Consider the following 26,412-nt stretch of genomic DNA (forward strand, 5'->3'; position numbering starts at 1 on the left):
TTCAGATGTGTCAGGGTTCCTGGGTCATCGACCCAGTGCTTTCAGTTTTGTTCATGTTCAGTTTATTTTGCCACTGCCTGTTTCACTTCCTGTTTGTTCCTGTGTCAGCTCGTCTCGTGCCATTAGCCAGATTATGTTCAGCTGTGTACTCACCGGTCTCTCATTATCATCCTCATCAGTCTGTGTATTTAAGTCTTCTGTTTCTACTCGTTCTTTGTCGTGTCATTGATGTTCGTGTGATGTTGTCCTCCCCGTGTTCTCTCAGTTCAGTCAGCCATTCAGTGTTCCAGCCATTCAGTGTTCCAGCCAGTCAGTGTCCGTTCACCCTCTGTTCCTCCACTCCCTATAATAAACCTTCACCAGTCTTCACCTACCTGTGAGTCCTGCGTTTGGGTTCCTTCTTCCTCGCCTCCACACAACGCCCGACAGAATGACACGACCCGTGCCGCGAAGACACGACTGGAACCCAGCGGACTCGGACCTTTTTGAGCGGCAGGAGGCAGCGCTCTCCTTGTGGGCGGAAAAGCTCAAGGAGAGACAGCGGCTCTTCGCGGAGCGAGAGCACGTCTTCGAGGGCACTCGCTTGGCTCTGGGCGGGCCTCGAAGACGCCGCATTCACCCACCTGCTGCCTCCCATGCACCGGAGCATCTGCCGCGGAGAGTGGACGTTTCGCGCCGCGCTTCGGCGGCTCCCCCTCTCGCGGATCCGCTCCTCGCTCGCACGTCACCTGCCTCATTCGCCGGACCCTCCACTTCACCACGGCACAGCGGCTATGCCTCCCACCTCGGCTCAACAGAGGCTCCCGCACCAGAGGCTCGGCTGTGTACCCCGCCCGCTTCCTCTTCCCGGAGAAAGCGGGGCACACGCCGCCATAACACGGACTATTTTCAACAACTCCCGGTGGTGAGTTCCGGTAACTGTTTTCCACCCTCCTCATTTGACTCTTCACCCAGGTTAACTAACAGATTCACCGCCGACTCATGGGGAGTTTCCCTCCTGGAGGATGTAGACTGGGAAGATTTTTTCTGCGCTGCTCCCGCAAAGACTGTAAATCGTGGTGGCAGAAAAAACAGACCAAACCCTGATAAACCTGCCAGTATCACACACCCGGTCACTATTTCCACACCCGTCACTCAGCCATTTCCCACCAGCACGGCAGCCCAGATTCGGTCTTCCTCCTCAGCCATTTCATCACCTCAGAGGACTAGGGCCCGGCCTACACCCACACCAGTACCAGCTCCCAGGAGGAGGGGAGCTGTGACGCAGCCTACCTCCACATCCGCTCTTGTTTCCCGGGTGGGGGTGACTGGTGTCCAGCCACCTCCCGTGCCTGTCCCAGCGCCCAGGCGGAGGGCAGCCTCAATCCAGCCTGGCCTTCCTAGAGGCTTGGAAGAGCTAACCGGTCCACCTGCTACTTCACCTCTTCATCCACCTCCTGATCCAGCTTTTCACGCCCTTGCATTATCCCTAATTAGATTAGCTGACCTGTCCCCTGCTCAAGCACCAGCTTTACTAGCCCAGGCTGTAGCTCTATCTCCTTCGCTAGCTCAGTCTGTAGCTCATCCATTAGCCTCCTCAGTCCAATCAGTTCACACTCCTGCTCCAGTCCAGCCTACAGTCCAGTCTGCTCCAGTCCCACCTGCTGTTCAGCTTCCACTCCAGTCAGTTCCCTCACCTGCTGTTCAGCTTCCACTCCAGTCAGTTCCCTCACCTGCTGTTCAGCTTCCACTCCAGTCAGTTCCCTCACCTGCTGTTCAGCTTCCACTCCAGTCAGTTCCCTCACCTGCTGTTCAGCTTTCACTCCAGCCAGTTCACTCACCTGCTCTTCAGCCTTCACTCCAGTCCCCTGTCGTCCAGTCTCCCCCTGCCCTCCAGTCCCCTGTCGTCCAGTCTCCCCCTGCCCTCCAGTCCCCTGTCGTCCAGTCTCCCCCTGCCCTCCAGTCTCCAGTCCTCCAGTCAGTCCAGTCGCCTCCCGTCTAGTCTGTCCAGTTGCCTCCTGTCCAGTCTGTCCAGTCTGTTGTCCAGACTTCTGTAGTTCCATCACTCATCCACCACCCTGTTCAGTTCCCGGACCTGCAGCCACAGCACCCAGAGCCAGCTGTGAGCTCTCCCGCTCTTCAGCCAGGGGTTTCCGCACCCGCTGGCCCGGCCGCTCTCCAGCCAGGGGCCTCCGCGCCCGCTGGCTCGGCCGCTCTCCAGCCAGGGGCCTCCGCGCCCGCTGGCCCGGCTGCTCTCCAGCCAGGGGCCGCCGCGCCCGCTGGCCCGGCCGCTCTCCAGCCAGGGGCCGCCGCGCCCGCTGGCCCGGCCGCTCTCCAGCCAGGGGCCGCCGCGCCCGCTGGCCCGGCCGCTCTCCAGCCAGGGGCCGCCGCGCCCGCTGGCCCGGCCGCTCTCCAGCCAGGGGCCGCCGCGCCCGCTGGCCCTGCCTGTCTCCAGCCAGGGGCCGCCGCGCCCGCTGGCCCTGCCTGTCTCCAGCCAGGGACCGCCGCGCCCGCTGGCCCTGCCTGTCTCCAGCCAGGGGCCTCCGCGCCCGCTGGCCCTGCCTGTCTCCAGCCAGGGGCCTCCGCGCCCGCTGGCCCTGCCTGTCTCCAGCCAGGGGCTTCCGCGCCCGCTGGCCCTAAAGCTGTGGCTCCGTCAACCCCAGCTCCCGTGCCGTCGCCTGGTCCAGACTCAGACTCAGCTTCAGCGTCTGCTTCGCCTGGGCCAGCCTCAGACTCAGCCTCAGCTTCTGCTTCGCCTGGTCCAGCCTCAGCTTCTGCTTCGCCTGGTCCAGACTCAGCCTCAGCCTCAGCTTCAGCTTCAGCTTCGCCTGGGCCAGCCTCAGCCTCAGCTTCAGCGTCTGCTTCGCCTGGGCCAGCCTCAGACTCAGCCTCAGCTTCTGCTTCGCCTGGTCCAGCCTCAGCTTCTGCTTCGCCTGGTCCAGACTCAGCCTCAGCCTCAGCTTCAGCTTCAGCTTCGCCTGGGCCAGCCTCAGCCTCAGCTTCAGCGTCTGCTTCGCCTGGGCCAGCCTCAGACTCAGCCTCAGCTTCTGCTTCGCCTGGTCCAGACTCAGCCTCAGCCTCAGCCTCAGCTTCAGCTTCGCCTGGGCCAGCCTCAGCCTCAGCCTCAGCTTCAGCTTCGCCTGGGCCAGCCTCAGCCTCAGCTTCAGCTTCGCCTGGTCCAGACTCAGCCTCAGCTTCAGCTTCGCCTGGTCCAGCCTCAGCTTCAGCTTCGCCTGGTCCAGCTTCAGCTTCAGCTTCGCCTGGTCCAGCCTCAGCTTCAGCTTCGCCTGGTCCAGCCTCAGCTTCAGCTTCAGCTTCGCCTGGTCCAGCCTCAGCTTCAGCTTCGCCTGGTCCAGCCTCAGCTTCAGCTTCGCCTGGTCCAGCCTCAGCTTCAGCTTCGCCTGGTCCAGCCTCAGCTTCAGCTTCCGCTTCGCCTGGTCCAGCCTCAGCTTCGGCGTCAGCCTCTGCTTCGCCTGGTCCTGCGGCTGCCGCACCGTCGCCCCAGCCACGTTCTGGATGTCATCGCCGGCGTGGCCGCCCACCGGACCTGCTCAGCGGCCGCCGCCTTCCTCGTGGTCGCCCACCAGACCAGCTCAGCGGCCGCCGCCGTCTTCCTCGCGGCCGCCGCCGTCTTCCTCGCGGCGGCCGCCGCCTTCCTCGCGGCCGCCCACCGGACCAGCTCAGCGGCCGCCGCCGTCTTCCTCGCGGCCGCCCACCTGAACTGTCTCGTCTCGGCCGCCGGCCTCGCGGCCGCCCACCTGAACTGTCTTGTCTCGACCGCCTTCCTCGCGGCCGCCCACCTGAACTGTCTCGTCTCGGCCGCCGTCCCTCCGTCCTGGGCCCCCTCCGCCCGCCCTGTTCTGGTTTTTCTTTCTTTTTGGCCGTCGGGTGCCGGCCTTTGGAGGGGGGGGGGTACTGTCAGGGTTCCTGGGTCATCGACCCAGTGCTTTCAGTTTTGTTCATGTTCAGTTTATTTTGCCACTGCCTGTTTCACTTCCTGTTTGTTCCTGTGTCAGCTCGTCTCGTGCCATTAGCCAGATTATGTTCAGCTGTGTACTCACCGGTCTCTCATTATCATCCTCATCAGTCTGTGTATTTAAGTCTTCTGTTTCTACTCGTTCTTTGTCGTGTCATTGATGTTCGTGTGATGTTGTCCTCCCCGTGTTCTCTCAGTTCAGTCAGCCATTCAGTGTTCCAGCCATTCAGTGTTCCAGCCAGTCAGTGTCCGTTCACCCTCTGTTCCTCCACTCCCTATAATAAACCTTCACCAGTCTTCACCTACCTGTGAGTCCTGCGTTTGGGTTCCTTCTTCCTCGCCTCCACACAACGCTTGACAAGATGATTAGGTTAATAGCTCGTTTAGAGAACCTTTTCATGATATGCTAATTTTTTGAGATAGGAATTTTGGGTTTTCATGAGCTGTATGCCAAAATTATCAATATTAAAACAATGAAAGGCTTGAACTACTTCAGTTGTGTGTAATAATTATTGTGGGTGATTTTAACATCCATGTTGATGCTAAAAATGACAGCCTCAACATGGCATTTAATCTGTTGTTAGACTCAATTGGTTTCTCTCAAAATGTAAAAGAACCCACCCACCACTTTAATCACACTCTAGATCTTGTTTTAACATATGGCATGTCGTGGTTTCTGATAGTAAGGTCTGCATACCAAGGATCTGAACCTGCGTCTACAGAACCAAGGAACACGGGTGTATCATCGCTTTTGTCTGTTTCTATCACATGCACAGGTTATACACAGATTACAGCAAAGCACAGGGAACAAAAGCATTCAACATTCAAACCCCGAAGAGAACATAAATGCACAACAAAGGACAAAACACCAAATGGGAGATCATGCTACAGGTGTGGGAAAACCCCTGCGCATGGTAAAGGACAATGCCCAGCAAAAGATGCATTATGTCACTCATGTGGTAAAAGAGGACACTTCAGTAAAGTGTGTAAATCTGTTAAATCTGTGCAAAGCCAGAACAGCTTACTACTCATCACTGATTGAAGAAAATAAGAACAACCCCAGGTTTCTCTTCAGCACTGTAGCCAGGTTGACAAAAAGTCAGAGCTCTTTTGAGCCAACCATCCCTTTAACGTTAACTAGTGATGACTTCATGAACTTCTTCACAAATAAAATTTTTATCATTAGAGAAAAAATTACCAATAATCATCCCACAGATGTAATATTATCTACAGCTACTCTTAGTACTATTGATGTTAAGTTAGACTCTTTTTCTCCAATCGATCTTTCTGAGTTATCTTCAATAATTACTTCCTCCAAACCATCAACGTGTCTTTTAGACCCCATTCCTACAAAACTGCTCAAAGAAGTCCTGCCATTGATTAATTCTTCGATCTTATATATGATCAACCTATCTCTAATAATCGGCTATGTACCACAGGCCTTCAAGGTGGCTGCAGTTAAACCTTTACTCAAAAAGCCATCTCTAGACCCAGCAGTCTTAGCTAATTATAGGCCAATCTCCAACCTTCCTTTCATATCAAAAATCCTTGAAAGAGTAGTTGTCAAACAGCTAACAGATCATCTGCAGAGGAATGGTTTATTTGAAGAGTTTCAGTCAGGTTTCAGAGTTCATCACAGCACAGAAACAGCTTTAGTGAAGGTTACAAATGATCTTCTTATGGCCTCTGACAGTGGACTCATCTCTGTGCTTGTCCTTCTTGTTTTTGAATAATTTTTTTTTGTTTTGTTATTTAAATCTTCATTTTTATCTCTAGAATGAGTAAGATTCTAGAAAGTCTTTCTAGAATGTATGAAGACTAGGGATGGGTATTGATAAGATTTTCACGATTCCGATTCCATTTTCGATTCTGTTTAACGATTCGATTCTTTATTGATTCTCTTATCGATTTTTTTTTTTTTTTAAAAAGGAGAACACTAAGGTCAATTAGCTTAGATCTTTGTTTTATATCTTCTCTTTGAACAAGATAGAAATTTAGGAGTAACATGGCCTTACAAACCCAACAGTGAGATCTTAACAGATCCAACCTACGGCTCTTCAATGGGGTGTCACAGGGTCCCCAGGAAAAAAAATTGTGAATGTAAAATAATAAAATAAATATTCTTCTGTAGCAATAACAAAGTATAACATAAATTATTCAGTAGCAATTACACAAGAATATCCAATAATGTCCCTGCCTACAATTAAACACATTCACTTACCGAAAATCGGGGGCATCTGCTGTGGCAAATGGGTGCAAGCCTTTGACCACAAACTTAGTCACAGCTCGGTGACATTCGTCTATCCTGGCCTGAAAGGAGACGCTACCGGTAGACTGCAGCGAGAACTGCCAGCATCTGAGCCAGACTCTGTCTGTCTGTCTCATCATGGTCACCTAAATGCACAGTAATGGCAGGTTTTGTAATAAGGCAGATCGCGCTAACATAATATGCACTGTTAGTTGATTATTTACCTGCCGTATTAACGGGAGAGGACGTGCAAACGTTACCGCCGCTGCTGGGTTGAGATTCACGAGTCCGGAGCGGAATTAAAAACACGACATTCATTTAAGGTTATCGCGTGTTTTGTGAGCAAATGCTTTTGCATATTCGTAGTGTTTCCTCCCTTAAATTAAATATCTACTTTGCAAGTATTGCAAGTTGCCCTGTTGTCATCCGTTCTCGTAAAGTATAACCAAACTTTTTAGCGTTTGAGCCGCCATGTTTCCTGCCAGGTAAGCGACGCTCCGCAACGTGGTGACGTCATTCGGGGCGACTGGAATCGATAAGGGAATCGTTTGCAAAAATGGCAAACGATTCCAAGGAATTGAAACAGTGGGAACCGGTTCTCAACAAGAACCGGTTTTCGATACCCATCCCTAATGAAGACAATACTGCAGCATTCAATACTGTTGACCATAATATCCTATTAGAGCGATTAGAACATGCTGTAGGTATTACAGGTATTGCCCTGCAGTGGTTTGTATCATATCTATCTAATAGACTCCAATTTGTGCATGTAAATGGAGAGTCCTCTTCAAACACTGAGGTTAATTATGGAGTTCCACAGGGTTCAGTGCTAGGACCAATTCTGTTTACATTATACATGCTTCCCCTAGGCAGCATCATTAGAAGACATAGCATACATTTTCACTGCTATGCAGATGACACCCAGCTCTATCTGTCCATGAAGCCAGATAACACACACCAATTAGTTAAACTGCAGGAATGTCTTAAAGACATAAAGTCTTGGATGGCCACTAACTTTTTGCTTCTTAACTCAGATAAAACTGAGGTCATTGTACTCGGCGCTGAAAAGCTTAGAAATATGGTATCTAACCAGATTCTTACTCTGGATGGCATTACCTTGGCCTCCAGTAACACTGTGAGGAACCTTGGAGTCATTTTTGACCAGGATATGTCCTTCAACGCACATATTAAACAAATATGTAAGACTGCGTTCTTCCATTTGCGCAACATCTCTAAAATTAGAAATATCCTGTCTCAGAGTGATGCTGAAAAACTAGTTCATGCATTTATTACTTCCAGGCTGGACTACTGCAATTCATTATTATCAGGATGTCCAAAAAACTCACTGAAAAGCCTTCAGCTAATCCAAAATGCTGCAGCAAGAGTACTGACAGGGACTAGAAAGAGAGAGCATATTTCTCCTGTTTTGGCTTCCCTTCATTGGCTTCCTGTTAAATCCAGAATCGAATTCAAAACCCTGCTCTTCACATACAAGGTCTTAAATAATCAGGCCCCATCTTATCTTAATGACCTTGTAGTACCATATCACCCTATTAGAGCACTTCGCTCCCGCTCTGCAGGCCTACTTCTTGTTCCTAGAGTATTTAAAAGTAGAATGGGAGGGAGAGCCTTCAGTTTTCAGGCCCCTCTTCTGTGGAACCAGCTTCCAGTTTGGATTCGGGAGACAGACACTATCTCTACTTTTAAGATTAGGCTTAAAACTTTCCTTTTTGCTAAAGCATATAGTTAGGGCTGGACCAGGTGACCCTGAATCCTCCCTTAGTTATGCTGCAATAGATGTAGGCTGCCGGGGGATTCCCATGATGCATTGAGTTTTTCCTTTCCAGTCACCTTTCTCGCTCTCTATGTATTAACAGACCTCTCTGTGTTGAATCATATCTGTTATTAACCTCTGTCTCTCTTCCACAGCATGTCTTTTATCCTGTCTTCCTTCTCTCACCCCAACCGGTCGCAGCAGATGGCCGCCCCTCCCTGAGCCTGGTTCTGCCGGAGGTTTCTTCCTGTTAAAAGGGAGTTTTTCCTTCCCACTGTCGCCAAAGTGCTTGCTCATAGGGGGTCATATGATTGTTGGGTTTTTCTCTGTATCTATGAAGCGCCTTGAGGCGACTTTTGTTGTGATTTGGCGCTATATAAATAAAATTGAATTGAATTGAATTAATGAATCTAAAACATATGAAAGTCTAATGTTTATCAGTACATTACAGAAAATAATGAACTTTATCACAATATGCTAATTTTTTGAGAAGGACCTGTATGTGTACAGCTGAACATTGACGAAAAATGTCTTATTTTAGTATAAGATGGGGAAAATCCCTAAATTTCACAATACTTAAAATAACAAAACTCTAAAAATTTAATTGACTATTATTTTTTATTTGTTTTATTTTCAATGTTCTTGAAAGTTAAAAAAAAAAAAGCGAGGGAAGGAAATAAGGCAAGCTGACTGCAGATTAGTGAACTTCAGTTTGGAAGCCGTTCATGTGTGAACTTCATCATGGTCCTGCCCGCAGTGGAGTCACAGTGGTTACAATGGCCTAGATTAAAGACTCAAAAATAATACTGTCATTTCCTCTATGTCTAAACCATCATGATCTGAGGCTGCAGGTTGTGTGAGACCAATCAGTGAGGACCAGTGTTGGGACTAACGCGTTATTAAGTAACGCGTTACAGTAACTACGTTATTATTGTGGTAACGAGCACGGTAACTAGTTATTATGCCAAAATCAGGAACGCGTTAGTCGTTACTGGGATTTAGATAGGGTCGTTACTCGTTACTTCGTGTGGTGGCTATCGCGGAGCTTCCACAGATTCTGTAACATTAGCAAGTGGTGGAGGCAGCAGGTGGATGAGGGAAAGGGGACGCAGAAGGAAAAGAGACCCGAGGCGGCCGCCGGTCCAAGTGTGAACTGAACTTCAGGTAAGAAGTTATGACCTGCAGGCTATCCGAGTCAGATATAAACCAAGTTTAGGTGTAGTTTATTTTCGTTATTCTGACTTTTTCCGTACTGCGTACTAGCTAGCATGACGGAGTTTCTATACAGCTGGGTGGGTGCTATGAAGTTAATGATGTTGAACTTTATTTTGTTCATAAGCAGTGTTGGGTAAGTTACTTTAAAATAGTAACTTAGTTACATTACTAGTTACTTCTATCAAAAGTAACTCAGTTACTTCAAGTTACTCGTTACTTCCAAAGTAACGAGTTACTAGGGAAAGTAACTTTGGTTTTACTCAGAATTCTCTTGTTAATGTGTTGCTTCCATAACTTTGGCAGTCTTTTAGCTTGCTTACTTGCCACAAGTGCACTGTGCCACCTACCAATAGAAAGGAAAAGATATTACATATTTCCACGAGAGAAATCCCACGCCTGGACCGTCATTGACTGCTGCCATGATTCTAGCCTACGTCACAGCGTCATGTGCGCCTTTTACATCCAACACAAAAAACTGCAGTCGTGGTGCTTTGATTGTACTCAGAACTCAGAAATTCTGCCTTCTGAATAGGAAGATGTAGGTAACACCAGACTGCAGATGAGCTGCATACAGGGCTGGACGGGGACAAAAAATCGGCCCGGGCATTTTGACTAGAGACCAGCCCACCATTATAGGAAAAATCATAAAGCCTTTGAATGAAAACAAATGCTGTTGTGACAGTAATGTTCACTGTTTTGTAGAGTTGGATGTCTCGAGACCGGTCTTGGTCTCGAGACCGGTCTCGAGACCACTTTTACGTGGTCTTGGTCTCGACAGACTTTTGTCTTGGTCTCGGTCTTGGTCTCGACGGACTTTTGTCTTGGTCTCGGTCTTGGTCTCGACGGACTTTTGTCTTGGTCTCGGTCTTGGTCTCGCTGTCTCGGTCTTGCGCTCTCAAATCGACATAGTGTTCGGGAGATTTGGAGTCAACCATCAGCGGAGCGGGGGGTGTCTTACTGGGCTTAAGCCCGGGTCATTTTTTCTGAAGCATGGGGTTTTTTGGAGTGTAATTTGTTTGTTAGATGCCTGACTGACAACTGTATAAAACAAAAACAACACACGAAGCACAGAGCGCACCGTCCTAAATTCCCCCTGATTTTGGTATGATCCGAGCTTTGGCACTAGGCGACTGAGCACAGCACCCATGTGAGCGAGGGGGGAGAAGCTGCTGCCTGCGAGTTTGCTGCAGAGGAGAGCTTAAGTTTGACCAGGTACCAACGGAAATCATTCGTACTGAACTAATAATGTAAATATGACGGTGTATCACAAAAGATTGATATCAAACTGATCACTTGGTTGCGTTACTTACTCTTCAAGTGAATCAACAAATGGATAAATAAAAAGCCGAACGACAATGCTGATTTTGTTTAGAGAGTCTTAGCTTACATCTCATATTTTCAGTTGTTACCCTCCACGGCTAAACAAACTCTCTAAATCGGTTTCAGTTGTGTACTGATGAACACAACAATGGACATAAGGAGCTTCTTTCAAAGAAAAATCTCAGGTAGATGTTATTTTATATATTATGCTTTGTATGTTGTTGTTGTATGTTCAGTATATCTATGCAAAACAAGAGGAATTTCAATACACAGCAGTATATTCACAGTTGAAACCAGATATTTACATACACTTTAGGGAGAAAACATAAAACCTTTTTTTTTACTGTTAAACATCAATTTAGAGTAAACTTTTGTTTTAGATAAATAAATGTTGTAATGTCTTTTGAATTAGTTAAATGTCAGAATAAAAAGAGGGAGCTGTCTATTTTAATCACTTTCATCAAATGTAGGAGTACATATACACTAAGTTTATTGTTAATTAAGATTAATTAAGAAAACTCCAGATGATTCCATTCTGAGCTTAAGAAGCTTCTGATTGGTTAGTAGAGTCCATGTGGGTAAATTGGTGGCACAGCTGTGGATGCATATAAGGCAAAACACAGAGCCTGTTTCTTTGAAATGGGAAAGTTTCTTTGAAAAATCAAGAGCTGTCAACCAAAACACCTGGAAAAGAATTCTGGAAAAGAATTGTGGAGCTCCATAAGTGTGGCTCAATTTTGAATACAATTTGGTGCCATTTACAATTAAGAAATACAGACAGTTTCTCTCTTTACTCTTAAAGTTAACAAATATGTTTTTTATATTTATCAATCTAAAAAAAGAAACATTTAGTCTGATTTGATGTTACAATTAAAAAGTGTTTGTGTTTTTATCTGAAGAGTATGTAAATATCTGGTTTCCACTGTATATTTGTGTTTGGCTTGATTGTCAGCACAAAGAGGGAGAGAGAGGGAGAGAGACGACGAAAATGACGACAGAACAGAGATGGAACAAGAGCAGGTAAGACACACAAGTTAGTCAAATGGTTGTTTGCCAAAAACTCATCAGAACATGTATCTCGTACCTATTGTATCTTTTTAGATAGCGTTTGTTACTTTTAAAATTCTATATTTATTAAGTTATGCAGGCTTGTTTGCTCAACAAGGCTGAATAATTATATAAACTTTTCAGAATCTAAATAGTGTACTTTGGTAGAATTAAAAAATAAGTGTAGTGCAGGTCTAAGATGATTTTTAGTGCTGCTATCATCTAGTTCTGATTCTGGTTCTGTCTTGGTTACTGTTGTAGTCCTGTTTTAATTCTGGATCAGTTCTGGGTCTGGTTGAATTGGGGTTTAGTCCCTGTGTCTTGATACAGGCCCGACTTTGTTCTGCCTTGCTGCTTAATTAAAAAACTATATATATATATATATACTGTATATATACATATGAAGTCATTCTTTTTTGAACAAAGCTCAAAACAGAGCCTAATAATCTTTCAGTCATTTCTACCCCCACTTAATTTCCTTTGGCTGCTCAGCTCTCACACAGTGGCTCAGCTACGCTCCAATCCCTCCATATTGTGGCCAATCACATGCGAGGATATAGGATAATATCATTATGTGAAAAACAGAGAGGGTGAGAGACGCAACAGTCAAGTGGAGCATGCGTCAGTCCTTTCAGTGAGTGAGTGAGACAGTAGACAGCGGTGAGGAGGGCTGTGCGAAAGCAAAAACACATAAATATGCCCGAGACCCGTAAACGAAGCAGCATCTGGCTGCAGTTTAAAGACTTTTTTTGTCTCGGTCTTGGTCTTGGTCTTGGTCTCGTCTCGTCTCGGTCTCGGTCTTGGTCTTGGTCTTGTCTTCGTCTCGGTCTTGGTCTTGGTCTTGGTCTTGTCTTGGTCTCGATACCCTCTGGTCTTGGTCTTGTCTTGGTCTCGATACCCTCTGGTCTTGGTCTTGTCTTGGTCTCGGATTAGGCGGTCTTGACTACAAGTCTACTGTTTTGATGGTATATATGCATCAATCGTTTGTTGTAAGATTCAGATAATTATTTTTTAAAAGCTAGACATTTTAAATGAGAATAAGAAACAAAAGTATTTCTTTGTGCCCACCTCTCCCTGTTAATGCCCCACCTGGCACCCCTGGCAAAACTTTGCTAGCTCTGCTCCTGCACAGTTACCAGCTGTCAGCTACCTAAAAAGGATCCTGGGGTTATCTGTCTCTCAGAAACAGTTCATAACTTCCCTTCAACTCATTCATGTCACCTAAAAGGTAAACCTGTTTCTCCATCACCTGTTCAGCTTTGATGATTCAGTAAGGACATCTCCTGGTTTCATGTTTCCCTCTCACCAGATAAACAAACCGATATCATGACCAGCAGCTTTTTTGCAGCTGTGGCTCCAGCAAACATCAGCTGATACTAGGAATTAATATTAAATAAATTCTAACAACAGCTGATCAAGCTTAAACGTGCTGCTGTTGTTTAACGCGACATCGGCTGGTTTCCTCTTTCTGGCGCAAAGTGGGCGATAAGCAAACAAGAGAGCCGATAACCTGATCATTGATCAGTTTTCATGATTGAAGTAGAAACGGGAGAGGGAGGGGGGAGAATGAAAGAAGAAGAGGCAGCTGTGCAGCAAAGACACAGAATAACTCCAGCTTTGTGCCTTTTTCAATGTAGCCGAATTACGGGACAAATTGTTCCTTTTCACCTCAATAAGAAATGCGTAATATTTTCTCTGAATACCAGACGGGACGGTTGGCAACTCTAATAACTTATGAACAAAATAAAGTTCAACATCATTAACTTCATAGCACCCACCCAGCTGTATAGAAACTCCGTCATGCTAGCTAGTACGCAGTACGGAAAAAGTCAGAATAACGAAAATAAACTCCACCTAAACTTGGTTTATATCTGACCCAGATAGACTGCAGGTCATAACTTCTTACCTGAAGTTCAGTTCACACTTGGACCGGCGGCCACCTTGGGTCTCTTTTCCTTCTCTTCCACCTGCTGGCCTCCAACACTTGCTAATGTTATTGAATCTGTGGAAGCTCCGCGATAGCCACCACACGAAGTAACGAGTAACGACCCTATCTAAATCCCAGTAACGACTAACGCGTTCCTGATTTTGGCATAATAACTAGTTACCGTGCTCGTTACCACAATAATAACGTAGTTACTGTAACGCGTTACTTAATAACGCGTTAGTCCCAACACTGTTCATAAGTTATTAGAGTTGCCAACTGTCCCGTCTGGTATTCAGATAAAATATTACGCGTTTCTTATTGAGGTGAAAAGGAACAGTTTGTCCCGTAATTCAGCTACAATGAAAAAGACACAAAGCTGGAGTTATTCTGTGTCTTTGCTGCACAGCTGCCTCTTCTTCTCTCATTCTCTCCCCTCTCTCTCCTGTTTCTACTTCAATCATGAAAACTGATCAATGATCAGCTGATCGGCTCTCTTGTTTGTTTATCGCCCACTTTGCGCCAGAAAGAGGAAACCAGCCGATGTCACGTTAAACAACAGCAGCACGTTTAAGCTTGATCAGCAGTTGTTAGAATTTATTTAATATTAATTTCTAGTATCAGCTGATGTTTGCTGGAGCCACAGCTGCAAAAAAGCTGCTGGTCATGATGTCGGTTTGGTTATCTGGTGAGAGGGAAACATGATGATGAACCCAGGAAATGTTCTTACTGAATCATCAGAGCTGAACAGGTGATGGAGAAACAGGTTTACCTTTTAGGTGACATGAATGAGTTGAAGGGAAGTTATGAACTGTTTCTGAGAGACAGATAACCCCAGGATCCTTTTTTAGGTAGCTGACAGCTGGTAACTGTGCAGGTGCGGATCTAGCAAAGTTTTGCCAGGGGGGCCAGGTAGGGCATTAACAGGGAGAGGTGGGCACAAAGAAATACTTTTCTTTCTTATTCTCATTTAAAATGTCTAACTTTTAAAAAATAATTATCTGAATCTTACAACAAACGATTGATAGATTGATGCATATATACCATCAAGACAGTGTACATCACTGTCACAACAGTGTTTGTTTTCATTCAAAGGCTTTATGATTTTTCCTATAATGGTGGGCCGGTCTCTAGTCAAAACGCCCGGGCAGATTTTTTGTCCCAGTCCAGCCCTGTATGCAGCTCATCTGCAGTCTGGTGTTACCTACATCTTCCTATTCAGAAGGCAGAATTTCCGAGTTCTGAGTACAATCAAAATCACCACGACTGCAGTTTTTGTGTTGGATGTAAAAGGCGCACATGACGCTGTGATGTAGGCTAGAATCATGGCAGCGGTCAATGATGGTCCAGGCGTGGGATTTCTCTCGTGGAAATATGCACATTATCTTTTCCTTTCTATTGGTAGGTGGCACAGTGCACTTGTGGCAAGTAAGCAAGCTAGAAGACTGTAAAAGTTATGGAAGCAACACATTAATAAGAGAATTCTAAGTAAAACCAAAGTTACTTTCCCTAGTAACTAGTTACTTTGAAAGTAACGAGTAACTTGAAGTAACTGAGTTACTTTTGATAGATGTAACTAGTAATGTAACTAAGTTACTATTTTAAAGTAACTTACCCAACACTGGTGAGGACCAGAATGAAGGCGACACAGGAGAAATTGGTAAAAGAAAACAAGACGTTTATTTTGTATTTTGGCTGACACAAAAAACAAGACAAACCTAAATGCAACAGGGAACCTGAACTGGGAAAATACTTTATAGAAGTAAAGTTGATATTACAAAAAAAACATCCCCCAAATAAATGAACTCAGAGACATTAAAAGAACTAAACGCAAGACTAAACCATATTGCAAAGGAAAGAATCAAGAATCTAAAAATATACTCATTACAGTCAGAGCGTATTAAAAATGTGTATTAGAGGAATCATAATCAGAGATCCTATCTTCAAAGCACAAATGTAGAGGAAGCGCTTATGAAATGAGACTAGATGAGATGAGTTTGAGTTTCCTGTAGTGTGACTAGTTACAGTCACAAACTAGTCACACCTCACTCACAAAGAAAAAGCACACAAAGAGGAACCTTTGCTGCTCTGCTTCAGTTCTTTAAAAAGGACATTCAGACATTTCTTTTCTCATCATGAACACATCAAACAGCATCACAGAAGATGACCGGGTTTATGCTGGGATCTTTGGCTGCATTATGGTGATAGGTCTGCCACTCAACGCAGTCTCACTGTGGATTCTTCTTCGCCGCCACAGCCTCAAATCACCCAACGCTGTCTTCATGGTGAACCTGGCACTCTCAGACCTGCTCGCCATCATCTCTTTGCCCATGAGGATCTACTATCATGCAACAGGCACCTCGCTGGGAATTATCACATGCCTCTTCAGCGTAATAATCTTTCGCAACAACCTCCGCTCCAGCGCCTCCTTCATCACCTTCATAAGCGTGGACCGACTGCTGGCTGTGGTTTATCCTCTGAGGTCTCGCCATCTTCGGACCTCGTGCAATGCCTGGAAAGGAGCAGCGCTTGTCTGGGGGGTTTTGCTGGTGGTAAATATCCCAGAGGCCAAAGGATTTTTAGAACACTTACAGAACCACACAGATCACATTTGTTTTGAACTTCATGAATATAAAAGTGTAACACGATCAGCAATTATTTACCTTCAGATTGTGTTACTGGTCACAATGCTAGCAGTCAACATTGTGTGCACCGTTATGGTTTCCTGGACTCTACACAAACATCTCAGTGACTGTGCAAAGGTCAGAAACAAGGTGAACGTAATGCTGATTTTTGCCATCAACTTGGTTATATTCTGCACATGTTTTCTGCCCATGCCACTACACATACTTACAAAAAGCAATACCAGTATAACTCCACTGGCATGTCTGATTGTTTTGAGCTGCTGTCTGGATCCACTGATGTATTATTTTTCTTTTGACTCCTTCTGGAAGAAAAAAGAGGACGTGGGAAGAGAACTATAGATTAGTGACCTGCTAGAGTTGTTATCAGATGTCCCATGATACATGCCTGTTTTTTTGTGTGTGGTTTTTTTACAAAGTAGCCCGTTTGTGCACAAGATTCTTAAGTAGTTCAACCACATGCACAGTTTTCAGCAGTTAACCAACAATACTCATTTCTTCAGTAATATTTGTGTCAAGCCCAGAAAGTGAAAGAGTGAAAGAGGCTTGGCCTAGTTGTTTCATGTTCTATTTTCACTGCAACATGAAAGCCTCAACCACAGATCGGTGGCTGACTTACTAGAAACTGTGAAAAAAGTCACCTGCAACACTTTTTTGTGTTTGCAAAACTGCATCCTTACTTGTCTTCAGTTTACATTCAGTCAATATCCTGATCAGTATCATGTAATAAGTTTGTCAGATTTAACACTCTGACATGAGAAGATGTCCCCTCCCCCCAGAAAAAACAGAGTGTTCAGGAAGTCACCATGTGTGATACTACATACTGTCAGGGACATGAAACAAACAACCTTTTCTCATACCGTTGTTGTTTTGGCTGGGTGTGTGTATGCATGTAAAGTACCACATGAATGAATAATGTTGAGGATAGATTAAGAATAATTAAGCATTCAACAGAAAAGCTGGTTTAAAATTGACTAATCACAATATTTTGTAAATATTTTTTTAATTTTTTTTAACATTACATACAGCACTGTTTAAGCCCATCTCTTCTGTATATTTTAAGTCCTTTCATAAGACTCAGGCCTTTGTTTTATTTGCGAGTGCCTCACTAGTGGAGCCAACGGCTCAAGGCCTAATTAAGTCCCACCAGATGGAAGGGTGTTGGTGTAAGCCTACAACAGACTGTAAGACGACTGATTATCTCATCTGCAGATTTAAAATTATCCAAAGGTTATCACTGAAAATGCTATTAGACACTGAAGATTGGTTAAATTTCCTAGACTGGCCATCACATTTTACTGTTGTTAATGTTCACTATGTTCACTATTGTACAAGTTGATTGTGTCAAATTCAACATAGTCATCATTTGCCAAGACCTAGTGATCATAATTGACTACAACTGGTAGTTTCTACTTGCCAGGATATAAGGACCAAGTTATCTGGATGTGTCACCACTTTGCCAAGTCTTGGAAGAAGGCCCAAACCGTTACATGCTGCTGAGATGAAATTGGTTTCAATGTTGAGGAACAACCCAGAAACCACAAAAGTTCAACTGTGGCATGAACAGGAAAGTGCTGTAATACTAGGGCCGATGTCCAGTGAGTTTTACTTCACGGTGAACTGAGAAGGTTTCAGAAAAAAGCCCCTGTTACAAAATCAACACTTTCAAGCTGAAATTTACACCTGCCCACACAAACAGGACAAACGACTTCTGGAGTTTTACCATCCAAAGAAAAAATGATTGAGCTATTTGGCCACAATGGCAAGAGTTATGCTTGTTTAAGTATGTTTAAACCTGAGGCTTTCAAACCTAAGAACACTGTATCAGACATCAAGCACGGTGGTCGGAGCAGTTTTGTTGTCAATGGAGTAATGAAGGACAAATACCAATAGTGTCATTGTCCTGTGTCTTTGACCCAGTTTGTGAGTTTATGATGGTTTTGTGAATCTTTCTTTTGGATTTAACAGATTTTTTTTATCTTCTTGTCCTGTATTAGTTAGTCTGTAGTTTTGTATTTCCTAGTGCATCTGTGTTTAATATTTCTATTTTTTATTTTTGCCTGCTCTCATGTCTGTTCTGTCTTCAGCATCTCCTGCTGCTGTCTGTTCTGTGTTTTGCCTCTCCAGTCTGTCGTGTGTTTCCATGTTTATCCCCGTCCTAATGTCAAGCTTTTGTGTCCTTGTCTCAGTATCTCCTCTCTTGTTTTTTGTTGTGTGTTTTCAAGTCTGCCGGTTCTGAGTTTCCAAGTTTAGCTTTTTACCTGATTTCTTGTATTTTTTTTATACCATTTTTGAAACTTTTAAGTCACAGCATTAAAGTTGCTTTTTTTTTTCAAGTCATATCCTCGACTCAGAGTCCTGCATTTGGGTCCTAGTCTTCCTGCCACACAGCCGTGAATGACATTCAAATTCTTCAGCTTCACCTCAAATCAACACCTAGCTGTTTAAAACTTGGACACAGTTGGGTGTTCCAGTTGGACAATGATCTCAAAGACACATTAAAACTGGTTAATCGATAAAGCAGTCTATCATTAAGGTTCTGGAATTACCAGCACTATAGAACATTTGTGGACTATGCTTAAAATGAACTCTATCAATCTGCTAGAATTACAATAGAAGCTTTTTCATGATTACCAAAAGCATCTTGCCAAAGCGCAAGATGCTTGCTAAGGACATTAATAGAGCCTGTATGAGCGTTTACGTATAGCTTTGACCCTGTGTGGATTGGAGAAAATCCCCCCAAAAAGTCAAATGTCTGCAGTCAGTTCTTGAGGCTTTTTTAAAGTCATTAAAGACAGAATTCATTAAAGGTTATCTGATGACATGATGGCATCAGATAACAATGTACAAGCTCTACTTCCAATATAAACAGAAAAGAGAATCCTGAGACCAAAAGCAGTGGTTGAATCACAGTGGCTACATCCATGTTTTATCCCGTCTGTGTAATACAGTCATCATTTCTTCTAATATTACCCTACATTAAGTTCAAATCACTGACAAAGACTGGAAGATGTAAAAAGCAACTATAAGGCGCATATGTCAAATACAAATAGTAGTTAAGCGCGATTTCATTATGCAAAACAAATATCCAACACATCAAAGTCACCTCTTCTACTTTAAGACATTTCTTTAAAAAAAATCTAGGGAGATTTTATGTTTTTGATTAATGGTGACTGGAAATGTAGTTGCTGGCAGAGCTGCAGGTTCACACGAGGATTTTACTATGGAAATGTTTAAATCGGTACAGAATACAAAATAGAAACCGTAAAATGAAAAATACTGGCAGCAGCCAGCGTCAACCCTCAGCCTCCTACTGGATGCTCCCATGGTATCGAATTCAAAATCCTTTGTCAGCTGTTTCTCCAGTTATTGCATTCACAGAATTTTCAAAAAACTTGATCTCTGACTTCCAACCTCGAAGTCTAGGTCACTGAGATTAAAACTTGTCGAAGATACACCTATGCTGAAACTCCTGCATCGCTTCTTTCTTGAGTCATCGTATTCACAAATTTGGGTGTCCACATTGCTTGCCCACCCACCCGTATGGTGACAAGAAAACCCCATTAGCCTTTTTACATTGATAAAATACTGACTGAAGCCTAGTAACGTTTGAAATAAAGTAACATATGCCTCAACTCAGTCATTTTTTACTACTTTATTCACAGACAGATTTCATTGGCAGACAAAATATACAGATCACAGTTGGTTTTGTTCATCTAACATATAATATGCTCCCTTTCACTTGTTTTGACTTTAGTCCAGTCTCTGACTCTGGACTAAGGCTTTAAACGTGGTTTTACAAAACATTCTAAGAGTGCTGTTTCTCTTATACATAAACACATGCAAGGGAAAACAAAGGTTAGTCTAAAACGATTCAGAAAAGTAGTGGGGACGAGGGGGAAAAAAAAAAAAAAAAAAAAAAAGGAAGAAAAGGTGTGACAAATTAGAGGTCAAAAAGAAATATGGGTCCATGTGTTTCAGGGGCGGAATATTATTCCCAAAGAAGAAAAATAGTAAGTGTAATGCCCGATGCAGCTTGGTCTAAAGTCTACTGTGTGATAGTGCTTTTTAACAGGATGAAGGCAGAAGCGAGGAAGCAACAGGCTAGCAAAAGGCTAAAGATGCAAGCAAGCTACTAGTCATCAACAGTTACATTACACTGAACATGAGAAAATATAAATAAATGAATCCATGTTTGCTCAGGAAGGCAATACCTCATGCTTTGTGTAGATAACTAAGGAAAACAACGTAACCTCAAGGGGAGCACAACAAAACAACACGGGGAGAAAGTTGTCTCCCCCGGCAACGGTAACCATCATACAAATCCCCAAAGAGGAAGAGGAGATGTCTTGAAATCATTATTATTGGCTTAAGGCCTTTGCTACATGGAAAATCCTGTGACATAACCAGCAGCTTAGTATTGCATCACACTTTAGGGTAAATATTACCTAATTTGAAACAGAATAAAAAGGGGAGGTACTGAAATAAAATTAAAAACAAAACAAAAACAAGTAAAGTGCAACTCAGACATGATCAGATCCACAGGAGGGTGCTACAGTGGCTGGAGACATGACTGGTGATGTGCCTTTGTGTGGGCGGGAATCTCACAGACGACAGTCGCGTTTACGCTTCATCGCAGATAACCGTCTCCACCACAAATGTATTCTCAAAGTGGCGGATGTGGTGGCAGTCCTTCGTGTCACGCTTGTTGATGCCTATGAGGGAAAATGGGGCGAGACACAGAGAGGCGATCAGCCGAGTCGCTGAACTTCAGATACCGTCACAGCTTAAACGATAAACCTCTTAATCCCCCAAAAGAAAACAAAAACACAGGCATGTATCAGCTCTTTTTAACGGCCCCATTAACCCCAACGTACGCCTGCGGGTGACGCGGCGGTTCAGGCGGTACGTGTCCTTCCCGTTGCACAGGCGATAGATGAAAGGTCCCAGCTGACGCATGTTGTGCACTTTGCCGGTCACCACCATCTCTTCATGGATGATGTAGGTCTGAGGCAAGTATGTACCCTTCTGCAAGAGACACAGTAACAAGCTCGGTGGGAACACAAAGGGGCTGATGATGCTGCAATACTAATTCTTGAGGGGACTGACATCTGTGGAAATTTTCCCAAGTGACTTTTAATGCTGGCAAATTGTAGCAGAGGAATATTTCCAGTTGAACAACACCAAACTGGTGCTAATACACCAAAATGGTGTATTAACTCAAATTAATTTAAACTTTGCCAAAAGTATCAACTCCTTCGAACATCAGCAAAGTAGGTTAAAAAATTTTTTCTTTAAATTAAAAACCTTGGGAAGCTGTGACAGACTTACTAAGCCATGCTAGTTGTTAGTGTGTCCACATAAGCAGTGTATCAATACATCACAGAGTACACCAACGATATTACAAATAAAGGAAGAAAAAAAGTGGGGTGATTTTCTTCTTATTAATTTCTTACACTGCTAAATATATTAGCTTCCAGCATTTGGTAACAGCCGGAGATGTCGCCTAAGATTGCGGCTGTGTTACCTTGACATTGATAAGCAGCTCCCAGAGGTTGCGCGGAGGCATCACAATGGTGGTGTTGAGCTCGATAACGTAGCACTTGTCCAGAGCAATGTCATGGTATGCAGTCAGTCCCTGGAAACAACAACAAAGCAATCTAATTACGGCCAGTTCTCCATTACTGTAGAGTCTTTACCGTACAATGTAAAGCACCTTTAGCCGACTAGAATTTCATTTGGTGCTTTACCAATAAAATTAAACTCTCATTCTCATTTAAAAACAAAAGTAGGTCAGTATTTCACTGACTGAACTTTGATATTTAAAGTAAGTCAGTAATGTTAGCTTTGTGTATTTTGCAACTTTTGTGGTTGAAAGAAAGCCAACGTGGAATCGGTGAAGACCGCAGTTCCTCAAATGGCCACTTGTTTACAAAACACAGTTTTGTAATTCGCCTGTTAAAAATTGTAAAAAGCCTTAAATATGAATGATTATCAGGCTCACTGTATAAGTGCATGGGGCTGAAATTCCAGCATTTATTTACTTATTTTCTCAGCACCAAGTAGCAGGTGTCTGTGTCTGCAGTGCAATAAGCCCATGTAGTCTATGGATGCACTTTGCTAACAAAGCTAGTTAGCATTAGATGACAGCTTTGCACTTTTGCCAAATGAGCAATGAGTATACAGTATAGTTAGAGTCCACTTTCTGCTAGCTGTATGCTTCTTTCCTATGCTCTGCACTCACTCCTCTGATGCAGCCGAATGAGCAATGAAATCTGCCTCATGTTCATATTTTTCCATTCTTGTCACCTGACAAAGACAACGAATATGAAGTCTTCTTTTTAAAGCAGCCTATGAGCTGTGTGGAAAAACTCTAGCTGTTCTATACTCCTGGACTGCAGATTTTCATGAACTCAGACAAACTCCATGTTCACATTTACTAGAAGAAAAAAAAAAAAGATGTTATCATACTGAAAAAATGTTACAACCCACATTTCGGCTCAGATCTGCATCTATATGTGTTGTATTTGAGGCTGAAACTTGAAATACACATTCTGGAGACATGTGAGTGTGGCGTTAATGTGTCTTTAAGGGGTAGAATATCAGGATTATATGTAACGTGTATATTTGTCCTCACTCTGTGGAAATCATGGATTATATCAGCAGGGTCACTTCCTCCAAAGTGAGGCACGGGCACAGTGATCTTCTCGTAGTTGTCGGCCAGGTAGATGCCGACATTCTCCTCCAACTCCTGACGGCCACGCAGCGGAGCGTACACAGAGTCTTCATACAGCACCCTGCAGTGGAACAAGTTCTCCTCTGGGATCTACACACATGCACCCAGATCAGCTTTTAATGCAACAGAGCAGCCAAGAAACACGACTGCAGCAACATTATCCGTCTCAGATGGCAGTGATTACAATTATTTATTGTTTTTAAAAAGAAGGACATTTTCCCCCCCATTTTTTTTAGTGCAGTGTTTCATTGCAAGGCCAACAAGGGCACACATATGGCACACTGTAGAGCATAATCGGGTCTTACATGAGGTATGAAGTAGTAGCGGTAGACAAAGATGGAGGCTAAAACCAGACCAGCCATGAAGACCACCAGACCAAACGTCAGGCAGCACAGGCCATTGAGAGGAGACTTCTTGGGCCGCAGGGGTAGGACCAGCTCCTCCTCATCCTGGAGGACACCACAAATGCACACATTAAAACTTCGAGAAGTGCACAGAGCAGCATTTCTAGCCGATTCATTCAATCGTGTGACGGCTGGCTGAAAAGAAATCTGAATTTAACTAACTGCAGGAATTAGCAGCACGGAGCTCGGCCAGGAGGAAAGGCTGACGGAGACGGCGGGTAATGAAAACTTGACTTAGATAGTGAGTAATCTTCCCAGACGCCTCCAGTCTCGCAGCCCATCTGCTGATGCCACGCGCCCAGCCAGTGTTTGGAGGGTGGCACTACACACTGTTAGTCATTATTGTTGTAAAAGGAAGCACACACACACAGCGAGCGGCTACTATCTGAGAACTGGCTCAGCGAATTACTGTAGATGTGCTGCAGAGTAACTACAGCAGGAGAAATTATCTTGTGAAAAGCAGACTGTAAGGAAACAAAGGGCTGCTATTCTTAGCTGGAGCTATGAAGGGGAAAAATAACTGTGTGCATGTGAAAAAAAGACTCTTTGAGGATACCTCAAAGAAAAATGATGGCAACTGTGTTTGCGTGTGTTCCTATTATTATTATTTTTTAAAAGGGAGATGACTTCAAAATGCTTGAAAGCTTTCACCAACCACCCCCCCTCACCCCACCAACATTGCGTGGTATGGCCCGAGTGCCTAATTTCAGGACACTGCTTTTGCTATTTGAGCTGAATTTGATTCTTCAAGCCTTTGTTCTTTGGAGGGAGCATTTGGAGGGTTCACGAGGACAAGGAGACAGCAGTGTATGTGTGAAGGCAGACTTTTGCAAGTTCTTTGTGTTCCTCCGTCCCACTGAGATGGGATCGTGGCAGCAGCTGAGTGCGTGTCACACCATGAGGCCTTGTCTGTCTGTCTGTCTCCTGTTCAGTACATTTGCAGGAGCGCAAGTCACTCAGGGGCCGCAGCTCTGCACTCCTGCGATATTCACTTCCTATGCAATGCCAGACGCCTCCTCTGTATTCTGTCGGTGTTTGTCGTCTCTGCTGCTCAGCCATGTATTTTTTAATAAGAGCGATGCAGGGGGATTCCGCAGCACAGCAAACTTCAGGACTCCGCAGCTCTGCCTCCCTTTAGAGCTGTGACAAATAATCCTGCATGCGCTGCAAGCCTCGGCAACCCATCTGCCATTTTGTCATCCCAAAGCTCTGCATTTCTTGCATTCTACCCCCCCCCCTTTTTTTTTTTTACCCCCCCCCCCCCTACCTTTTTTTTGAAAGCATGGGGGTTTTGTTTTCGTTGAATACATCAGCACTGCAGGGGAAATCGACAGATAAACCAAGTACAAAGCCTTTAAATTGGTACATTGTGGCTTTTTTTGGGGGGGGGGGGGGGGGTAATCCCCCCAAAGCAGCCCTGATTAAAGAGCAAGCATTTTTGCACATTGGAATAACTTGCATCAAACGTGCACAAAGCGCGCTGGCGCACAGGAAAGCATCACAGCAATGACATGCTTTTGTTCCCAACCAAATGTCGATAGATGCTGTCAAAAAAGGGAAAAATAATCCCCCTGCTGCTGCTCATGACCGAGCAGGTGCAGGCTGCCCTGCGGACCGAGCAGGCAGGTGAGCCTGCTGGACACACAGCAGGCATCGCGTTACATAAAGACCATCTCCACACAAGAGTCGATATCATGCTCGATTATAATGGGTTAAATGTGAACAGGCGACTCTTTTGCTCACCATCGGATGAGGAATGAGGATCTCGGTCTTGTCGCCATCGCTCTCTTTTTCCACTTTCTGTCCCGAGACAGCCTGGAAACTGATCTTCACCATGGCTCCGGGGTAGTGGGGCGGTCACTGCTCGCCTGTCTATCCGCTGCAGGTGACTTCACTCTCGGGCTGTGTTGACGATAGCTGACCACCTTTCTCAGACAGATCCCTTACTCTCGCTAACGGGCCGCCCTCTTCTCTGCTGTCACCACCGGGGTGCCTCTCTGTTTTTGTCTCTACCCACCGGAAGTGTGCTTTTTTTAATCGCCCTTTAAAGGACCAATCTGTCTCTTTACTGAGGAACAGCTTTATTAACGAGACAAAACAGTTTCCACATAAAACTAAGGCTGTAGCTATAATGATATTTTATAATAATATATGCTGATATATTCAAACTTACCTACCCCTCAGCTTAAATGGTGCTCAATGTAAATTTCTGCTTAAAATTATTAAAATCTTTTAAAATTAACTAAACCTATCAACAGAATATGAAGAAACGGCTAAAGTCTGTGTGCAAAATATCCATCTATTCATAATTAACCTAACCCCACATGTCTTTAGACTGCGGGAGCCAGAGTACCCAGCGATAACCCACGCAGACACGGGGAGAACATGCAAACTCCACATAGAAAGGCCAGATGGTGGATTCAAAACCACGACCTTCTTTCTGTGAGGCAGAGTGGTAACCGTGCTACGTGTAAAATGTCTATGTATGCACTGTGTTAAAGAAGTATGGAGTGGCCGCTGTACTACCACTTTGTACCACAAGATGATGTAGTGAGTAATTATTAGCCTTTTCTCACACTTCTGACCCTGATCTGGTTGTCTTCATCAGTGACTGTATGAAACGGTCATCGGTCTGCATTCACACACAGCTTAATGTGTTCATTTCTCAGCGTCTCAAACTTTTTCTCAGACTGGCTCTGATTTCATGCACATACATGATCTTGAAGAGCACTTTATGGTTTGACACTTAACTTTTGATACTTAAGTAGTGATAGGTCAGTTTTCCAACAACAGTATTTCTACACTGGAATATTGCTACGTGGTGTGGTATAGGTCCTGCCTATACGAGTAAGCGAGAAACCAGGGTTCTGTTTCTTCAGGAATAGTTCTCCAGGCTCCTTGAAGGACATTCAAAGCGCTTCTTTGCATGTTTCTGCCTTTTGGTCTGTTCTCTGTTAAGATGACCCCACACTGCTTTCGTAATGTTGAGGTCCGGGTTCTAGGGACACCAATCCGTGACTTGTAGAAAAACACACAGTGGAACACTATCTAGATATGGGTTTTCTGCACTGGCAGAAAAATTAAATAACTGCCAATCAGATGCTTTCTAGATGATCTTTCACAGTGGATCAAAATCTGACAGTTGTG

General features: G+C 44.4%; 2 protein-coding genes across 2 annotated transcripts; one reads left to right on the plus strand and one right to left on the minus strand.

Moving 5' to 3' along the window:
* Positions 1-12,565: 12,565 nt before the first annotated feature.
* Positions 12,566-20,057, plus strand: LOC146504456 (lysophosphatidic acid receptor 6-like). Its single transcript, XM_085130427.1, has one exon. It carries the CDS (start codon positions 15,619-15,621, stop codon positions 16,465-16,467), a length of 849 nt encoding a protein of 282 aa, XP_084986553.1. The 5' UTR covers positions 12,566-15,618; the 3' UTR covers positions 16,468-20,057.
* Positions 19,766-25,272, minus strand: itm2ca (integral membrane protein 2Ca). The gene is made up of 6 exons (XM_085130428.1): positions 25,009-25,272; positions 23,167-23,310; positions 22,763-22,951; positions 21,653-21,763; positions 21,003-21,153; positions 19,766-20,840 (listed from the first exon to the last, which is right to left on the minus strand). Exons 1-6 carry the CDS (start codon positions 25,099-25,101, stop codon positions 20,749-20,751), a joined length of 780 nt encoding a protein of 259 aa, XP_084986554.1. The 5' UTR covers positions 25,102-25,272; the 3' UTR covers positions 19,766-20,748.
* Between the last annotated feature and the right edge of the window lie 1,140 nt (positions 25,273-26,412).

This window comes from Neolamprologus multifasciatus, chromosome 14, assembly GCF_963576455.1.
Source record: "Neolamprologus multifasciatus chromosome 14, fNeoMul1.2, whole genome shotgun sequence".
Lineage (NCBI taxonomy): Eukaryota > Metazoa > Chordata > Actinopteri > Cichliformes > Cichlidae > Neolamprologus > Neolamprologus multifasciatus.

Bases quoted from the DNA above. Each gene is read 5' to 3' on its own strand.
- LOC146504456 (XM_085130427.1), top strand. From the start codon at position 15,619: ATGAACACATCAAACAGCATCACAGAAGATGACCGGGTTTATGCTGGG.
- itm2ca (XM_085130428.1), bottom strand. From the start codon at position 25,101: ATGGTGAAGATCAGTTTCCAGGCTGTCTCGGGACAGAAAGTGGAAAAA. The intron at 23,311-25,008 runs GTGAGCAAAAGA...GGTGTCCTCCAG, and splicing joins TCCTCATTCCTCATCCGATG to GATGAGGAGGAGCTGGTCCT. The intron at 21,154-21,652 runs GTAACACAGCCG...TGTCTCTTGCAG, and splicing joins AGCTGCTTATCAATGTCAAG to AAGGGTACATACTTGCCTCA.